General features: G+C 40.0%; 1 protein-coding gene across 2 annotated transcripts in view; it reads right to left on the bottom strand.

The window, feature by feature from the left end:
- Window positions 1–433: 433 nt before the first annotated feature.
- The window catches only part of senp2 (SUMO specific peptidase 2), an 8,283-nt gene continuing 812 nt past the window's right edge, over window positions 434–7,904 (bottom strand). The window contains exons 2-17 of one of the 2 annotated variants that reach the window (XM_014009764.1): window positions 7,164–7,222; window positions 6,952–7,064; window positions 6,639–6,705; window positions 6,475–6,556; window positions 6,213–6,387; window positions 5,922–6,028; window positions 4,240–4,322; window positions 3,144–3,192; window positions 2,993–3,065; window positions 2,717–2,881; window positions 2,505–2,636; window positions 1,879–2,100; window positions 1,704–1,783; window positions 1,537–1,621; window positions 1,356–1,451; window positions 434–1,276 (exon numbers count right to left, since the gene is read on the bottom strand). In XM_014009764.1, coding sequence (XP_013865218.1) covers window positions 1,214–1,276; window positions 1,356–1,451; window positions 1,537–1,621; window positions 1,704–1,783; window positions 1,879–2,100; window positions 2,505–2,636; window positions 2,717–2,881; window positions 2,993–3,065; window positions 3,144–3,192; window positions 4,240–4,322; window positions 5,922–6,028; window positions 6,213–6,387; window positions 6,475–6,556; window positions 6,639–6,705; window positions 6,952–7,064; window positions 7,164–7,222 — 1,651 coding nt within the window. In that variant the 3' untranslated portion in view covers window positions 434–1,213. The remainder of the gene's footprint in view (window positions 1,277–1,355; window positions 1,452–1,536; window positions 1,622–1,703; window positions 1,784–1,878; window positions 2,101–2,504; window positions 2,637–2,716; window positions 2,882–2,992; window positions 3,066–3,143; window positions 3,193–4,239; window positions 4,323–5,921; window positions 6,029–6,212; window positions 6,388–6,474; window positions 6,557–6,638; window positions 6,706–6,951; window positions 7,065–7,163; window positions 7,223–7,904) is intronic. The other variant, XM_014009763.1, reaches the window with a different exon arrangement.

Here is a 7,904-nt window from a genome sequence, read left to right as displayed (position 1 = left end):
ATATATATGAGGCCTCTCGAGACACAGTGGTTCAACAGAGTTCAACAGTAGTGTGGAGAGACAGAACCAGAGAGAAGCAGAGGCACAGAGACAGGCCAGGTTGTCTGTTTCCTGTTGTTGCAATAAAACTCAGCTGATCATCTCATGGAGTACCTTCATTCTTGGACCACGTATTTCTGTCTTCGTTAAATAAATATTACCATAACACCCACAATACACCAATGACAAGCGAGAGCTCTGTGATGCTGCAGACTTCCTGCTCCAGTGTTGTTCCCAATATGGAAAACGTCACAGAAAGCACACACACACACACACACAAAAAACATTTCATTGCTCCCCAATGCATGTTTTAGTATGTTTTCCTACATATAAGTCTGTTTCCTCTATTAAAACACAAAGCATTATAAAATAAAACTCCAGTTCCAAACAAAAACATATTTACTACAGTTTATTACAATCACATTTGTACAGTTTGGGTACAAACATGCATGCATGTGCAGTAGTTCAATATGGAGTACATTAAACTGAGTATTTGTACCTGTCCTACAGAGCGTCTGCAGTATGCTAATTAAAAATGTTCATAGATCTCCCAGCACTTGATGAGAGCGGGTAAACAAACAAATTACACTTCACTCATCGAGGAATAGCCTCACATAAGCACACATTCCCAAAACATCAGTCAAATCATAAATAATGATATTAACACTTTTTTTTTACAGCAAACACAAACTCTTTCACTTTGTTTCTGTAAAATGCAGAATTTCTGTCATCTTTCAATTAAAAATTTACCAAAAATTAATCAGTTTTACTGAACTGCAAGTAAATAATTACTTGTCAAAGCTCCTCATAAAAAAAGGCAGATTTGCAAAAAAACAACAAAAAAACAAGCTGAGGTCAGTAAAAGAGCTAAAGGCACTTCAAGCTGTACAATAAACTGAAAATTATAATCCTGTCAAAAGAAGCCACGCACTCACTTGTGCCAAGGTTGGTGTAACACACTTCTTCAAACGCAGCATCGTCTCCAATTAAAACTCAGAGGTTAAGATTGTACTGTATTTTTTAAATTTTAAATACGTCTCCAAGAAGAAAAGAGACAAAGTTAAGACTAGTGTTTTATTTCTCCAAGTCAGAGGAAGATTGCAGTTAGAAAGTCCACGTCTTTGGCCCGGTCACTCTTAGTRAAATCAACGTGTCCTCACTGTGTTTCACTGCACTATAGCAGCTTCTGGTTGAGGATTTCCCACATCATTAACTTCCTGAAGCGAGGCATGTGGCACTGAAAAGTAAAAAATAAATGCTTTAAAGACTGAAGCATTAAAAACCTGGACCTGCATCAGAACTAAAACACATTTTACCTGTTGAAAAGTGAGAGACTTTCCTCTTGCTATACAATCAGCGTATTTACAGGCAAAAACACCGCAGTCACTCCCATTTTTCTGTTGAGGAATTTCCTGTTTTGAAAAGAAAAGGTTATTAATTTCACAGAAACAGATGAAAAGTTACGCGTCAAATGTGTCGTTTAGCAGTTTAACTCACAGAAGCCTTCAAGCTCCCAACAGTCCATTTGGTGCCGTCAAGCTCTCTGCCTTTTCTTGCTCTGTGCTCCTCTTTAAGGTAGTTTCTGTAAAGTTAGCAGAATGAGAATATTCAGAGAACAATGCAAACAAAGAAACACAAAACAAGAGAAAGAGTAAAAGACTCACAGCAAAAGTCCACAGATGTCATCATGTCTTCGGCCCATCGAATCATAAGATCTCACCGTCTTAGATTTCAAATCTATCGCCTACAAACAAGTGATAGAAGAGATGAATATAGCATAACCTGAGCCTTTGTAAACATTAAAATCCCCAATTAGAAATTTCTTAAGGAGTAACTCACGGCCATTGCCCAGTGGATTCCGAGATGCAGCGGCACCAGAATTAAATCAAAGAGGAAAAGGTCAACAGCTTTAGTCCAGCGTTTCACAGCTGCATGCCCTCCAGCCTGTCCTCCTCCTCCTCGCAGCTTTGGGAAAAAGAAGGTGCTGAAGGAGTACACCTTTAGCGGTCCCGCTTCTGTAGAGCTCCGCTCCATGATCAGGGAAAAGTAGAAGTTCATTACCTTGGTGGAGATAAAAAAGGCAACAAACAATCCACTCATACAATAAATGTCAAATGGAGATCAAGAGAAAAATGACAGCCATGTTCGAGCACTGCTCAGATCACTATAAATCACAATAACAGTATTAGTATAAAACCTTCTTGAAACCTGCTTTGTTTTATAATGGCTCTTAAAATATTCAAAGTGCATTATTTTYATGAGCATTTTGAAGAGAAAWAAAGACATACCAGACAAAATAAAAATGTGAAAATRTGTAAGTGACACTACACATTTTGCAGCTCTGTTCTCACTTTAAAAAAGGCCTTTAATTAGTGCATCGTAATAGTTGCTGTTGATGAAATACGATAGCAGTTTATTCTATTAACATGATAAAATGGTCAAACATGTACGGTATGCAGTGCTACCTCGTCGTTGAGCCATCCACCTTCCTGTAGCGTTGCCAGGTCTCTCTGTGTGATGCGAAGTTTGAAAGCTGCACTTAAAACAAGGTTGGGGTCACTTTGACCCAGAGCTTCACTTATCTCTGCTGCCATGTCCTTCAAAACACAGACAACAGTGTGTGAAGAAAACACAAAGGGCACCGGCACTTTCTAACAACTCTACAATCAAATCCYACATTTATTCTCACTTTAGTCAGCCTCGGTACGTCCTCATCGATGTGCCTTGTGTGTGTTAGAAACGCAGGCTGTGTTTCAGTCGGGCTGRGGGCAGAAGTGTCTCTGTCCACTAAATTAAGACGAGTAGCTACCTCTGTAGAAAGGTCCACCTCTGCTGCCTGTTTCTGCAGAAACACAGGTCGAAGTAGATTCAATAATACATGGGTTACCTCAACAAGTTCTGACTTGATGAAATCTGTGGTATCACTGGTAACAAATAAATAAATATTAACTACCTTTGTACATCTAGCAGATTGTGTGGCTTCAAAGGAGCCACTGAATGGTGTACTAACAGTCATGCCACCCCACCTAAAAATGGTTTAAATCACAAAAATAAATATTTGTTATCATTTATGACACAAATACACTCAATAACAACAAACCAACCTGTCCTTTGTTGCAGATGCGTTTCGGTATGTAAACACAGCTGGAGCAGCTGTAAAACAGAGAATAATATCATTCAGAGCAGCTGAAACGAAAGGCAGGTTTCAAAAACAAGGCAACTAGACTGTAGACTATAGACTGCTTCACAAAAGACCTCAACCTGGGACTTAGACTCCTTCGAAGCGCCTCGGTGTGATTTCTGAATTGATTGAGGTGACAGAGGTCAAAGCTAACCCAGCTCTGTTGCAGCCACAAAGTGAGGAAGTAACAGAGCCGAAATGATCGGCGTGAGAAACGAAAAACCAGATTTGTGGCTCAATAACGTGATCACTGAGGAAGAGAAGAACAATACTGATACTAGGGTTGGGTATCATCGTATCGTGTGCAATTATTCGTCAGAAAAACATTAATCCATTATTTTTAGCACTTGACGATTAATACGATTAATGCCATAAAAAAGTTCTGTAATTTATTTATCTACCAACACAATTTAAAGTTAGATGTATAGCCTGAAGTTTGTAATTTTGACACAATTTGGAACAGATTTTTACAAAGCGCTTTCCCACTAAGTTGGTCATGTGACCAGGACATAAGGGTGTCCAGGGACTCCAGGGGATTAATCGTCAAATTAATCGTTATTGGCTAAATAACACAATTAATTGTGATTCATTATTTTTGCCAATATTGCCCAACCATAACTGATGCACAACAATCCCAACGACCATCAGGAGGGAATGGATGGTGAATTAAAAAAGCACCTCATTGTGTTTTAGATTAGAGCCCCGACTGAAAATCTGCACACTCGGTGAAAAGAATGACTCAGATGAGTATCTGTTACTGTGACATTTACAGCAAACAGCAGTCATCATAGCGAGACACTTGTTTAATTAACAAACCACTTTTTAAACATCATCTGGAGACAAATGTAGGAAATATATTTTTTTTAATTTCACCAATTATTTCATAAACTAAACAAGATTAACTTTGAAATAAAATAATGGTGACAGTATCTCTTAGTGACAACCAATATTTTAAAACACACCATTAGAGATTTGAACAATTGTTTTTAAGAAAAATGATGTGTACTGAGGGGGCCTACCTGTGCATCCCACTCTCCTGGATACTGCATCAAAGTGTTTTTCTGACGCAGTAGTTTTGTAAGCAGCTTGTGACAGTGATACACTGGAAAGAAAAGAAAAAAAAAGGGACTAATAAAAAAGTGTTTATTTTTAATATACGATGAAACACAGTTATGCCCTTATTAATACAGTGATATACTKATGCTGYGTTCAMACCGAACGCGATTTCAGTGTCAAAATCGCATCCAACGCTTCAAGTTGGACGCTTGTGCACTTTGAGGTCAGACGCAGGTCAGCTCTTGAAGCGCTGCACGGCAAGAGCCTCCCCGCCCCTCCCTCCTCTGTCGGGCTCTGTTTAATGTCGGACGAGGATGTGGCTTTGTTTTATTTACAGAGAGCAAGAGCATGTCACGTTCATCAGATAATTAATTCATAAATAATTTACCAGATAATTCAGAGACATTCTGAGTTTCATCACCCAGGAGCTGCAGGAGAGGCTCACAGCTCGCTTTCAGGACTATTTTTGTCCCGAGTCCAGTCTGATGAGCCGCTGCCACGCATTGGTGCGGATATCTCCTGTCAGGACACCGACTGCAGGCACTCGATTTCAGCTAAAGAGCTCCTCTCCATCTGTTTCAGGTTAGTGGACATCATTCAGTAAACTGTCCCGTTGGGAAATATGTCACTACGTCACACAGTGGAGTCTCTCTGATTGGTTGATGCGGCGCGTCGAGCTGCAAAAGTTCAGTTTTTCTAACTTCAGTGATTTGCGCATCAAGCACGTCGAATGCTCAGATCGTTCAAATCGCGCTGCTCTAATCGCGCTTGAGGCGCCGCAGMACTTCSCGACGCTGATTGAAGCGCGTCCACCATAGACTTTGYATGTAAACCTGATGCTCCTGATGCWGAAATCACGTTTGRTGTGAACGCACCATTAGAGACTTGCCCTTTAGCGCTCACTAAACATTTCCAACAGGAATGTGTGGACTATCTYACCTCAGAGGGAATTTTTACTGATTTATTTATTCAGTTTTTCTTGTTAGTAATTATTTCAGCTTTWTTATTGTTTTCATTGTTCTATTATTGCATCTTTTGACAATATTATTTTGTCAACATAAAATGTGGAACATACAGGTGTTAGACAATGAAACTGAAACACCTGGTTTTAGACCATAACATCCCTTTCAGACAGCTTCCTCCTGCGTCCACAGTTAATCTTGTTGGATGTGGTTCATCCTTCTTGGTGGTATGCTGACATTACCCTGGATACTGTGGCTCTTGATACATCACAAAGACTTGATGTCTTGGTCACAGATGCTCCAGCAAGACGTGCACAAACAGTTTGTCCTCTTTTGAACTCTGGTATGTCACTCATAATGTTGTGTGCATTGTAATATTTTGAGCAAAGCTGTGCTCTTTCCCTGCTAATTGAACCTTCACACTCTGCTCTTACTGGTGCAATGTGCAATTAATGAAGACTGGTCACCAGGCTAGTCCAATTTAGCCATGAAACCTCCCACACTAAAATGACAGGTGTTTCAGTTTCATTGTCTAACCCCTATATATTGCAGCAAGAGAAGAATGTAAATATGGARAAGTGTCACTGTTTGCTGTTAAAAATAAATACGAATGAAGTTTAAAAAGTTATTGTTAGTGTTTGAGCTGTTTGAAATGTGACTTTCAAGKAAAAAGAAATACTCACTTTTGGGGTTTAGTTTGGTTGAAAGGTAGTGGTTGGCTTCTGCTGTATCGCTCCGTCACCATCTCCAGCAGGCGCCTGTAATGCTCCTTATTGTTCTGCTTTATGGCCTAGAAGCAGAGACCAAGAGGATTAACAGTTTAAAAGGTAAGGAATACAAACTGTTAATGTTTGTTAAGAAGCTCTTCAGGCGCTGAATGATTCCAGCTAAGTGTGCACAAAATGCATACCGAGTAGAGTYTTAGATTATGCAGACTTTTCAGGCAACATTTTCCACCATCAACACAAATTTACCTCTTCCACAGTAAGACTGGGCTTGTAACAGCGGTTGTGTCCAAAGCCATTGCATGTTGGTTCAGAATTAGCAGTTCCCCCTCTGAGAGTAGGCCTTGAAGGCAGCAGCTGGAGGGAGCCTCTCCTCTCCCTGTCCTTTCCTTTATCTGGGAGTCCTGCAGGTAACACTGTCCCACTGAAACAGAAACAGACTCTGTTAAAGGATGTTTACATTAGTTGTACAAATACGAATTATTTGAATCTTTAAAACTGGATGGCTTGCCTGCATTTCCTCATTAAAGGAGGCAAGGAGCTCTGAAAGTGATTCTTCCCACTCCTGTCGTTTACTCCACCTGCAGGTTTATCTAGGGGACAAAAGGTAGAACGTTTATGTGAATGAAGTTAAAAGAGAACAGATTTTCTGTGGCAATATATGTTCTCACTCACCCATTCTCCAGTCAGTATGGTTTAGCCATGAAGTGTGAATCTCATCGATGCCCATTAGAGTGACAGGCTGATCAACAGAGAACAAACAAGATAATTAAAGATGAAGTCAAACAATTCATTTTAAACTTCAGTGTGTGATGTTGTGTACCAATCATTCTGAATCTAGTTAGACAAAATATCTTCAGAAAATCATGTACCACATCGCAGTCTAAAACAAGTTCAGATATTTGGACAAACCCCCCCAAAACAACAAGTGTATATATTTATAAACTTCACTTATACAAGTGTAAATACAGCAGACAAAGTAACCCACCTGTGTCGTCTCATGCTGACTCGCATTCTCACATCTAGTTGGCAGCCGTTTCTGCAGCCTTAGCAGACCAGCTAATCCATTTACTGTCTTCTTCACAAAGCTGATTGCTACATCTAAAAGACAGGCTACCATAAATCACTAATGACTGAAATTTAGGTAAGAATATTTTCATTAAAGAAACCTCAAAACATTGTAACTTCATTTCAACATACCTCGCCTACGTCTTTTGGCCTCAATTGGGTCACTCTGACAAACATCTGCAACATGCACACTGAAACAGAAGACAACATTTGGGTTGATTACCAGTACTTCTCATSTCTCCATCCTTTACTGCTTATCATTAGGTTTCTACAGCAACAGGTCTTGGAGAAGACCCGCAGGGATCATTAATGATGGTCCTCGAGGTCTGCAGCCCTGCATGTTGTAATTGTTTCTCTGCTCCAACACACCTGATTTGAATGGATAGATGATCGCTTCTGCAGAACTTGGAAGAGGTAATTCACTGACTGAATCAGGTGTGTTAGAGAAGGGAAAAAAGTAAAACATGCAGGGCTGCAGACCTCGAGGACCATAATTGATGATCCCTGCTAGAGACACCCTCCAGCAGTGCGATCTGGGTCTGTCCCGTGGTCTCTTCCCAGTGGGACGTGTCTGGAAAAACTCCAAAAGTAGGCATGAACCAAACAACTCTCTTTGATGCAGAGGATCATTCTTTCAGTCATGATCTCATGAACTGAACATCTTGCTTTCCTTATCAGGTCAGGATTATTTTGTATAAAAGTACACTGAAATAGACAGAACACAGTTTTTGTAGTTCTGAGCAGCAAAAACTCAATCCTTCACTTATTTTCATTAGAAACGTTGACCAGTCACAGTGACCTGTCAAGTTGATTTGAGTACCACGAAAGCAGTCAAGCAAGTCATCACAAATCACTCTCTATTCTAATATATAT

Source organism: Austrofundulus limnaeus, unplaced genomic scaffold (genome assembly GCF_001266775.1).
Source record: "Austrofundulus limnaeus strain Quisiro unplaced genomic scaffold, Austrofundulus_limnaeus-1.0 Scaffold61, whole genome shotgun sequence".
In the NCBI taxonomy this organism is placed as follows: domain Eukaryota; kingdom Metazoa; phylum Chordata; class Actinopteri; order Cyprinodontiformes; family Rivulidae; genus Austrofundulus; species Austrofundulus limnaeus.
This window is presented reverse-complemented; position numbering and strand designations above follow the sequence as displayed.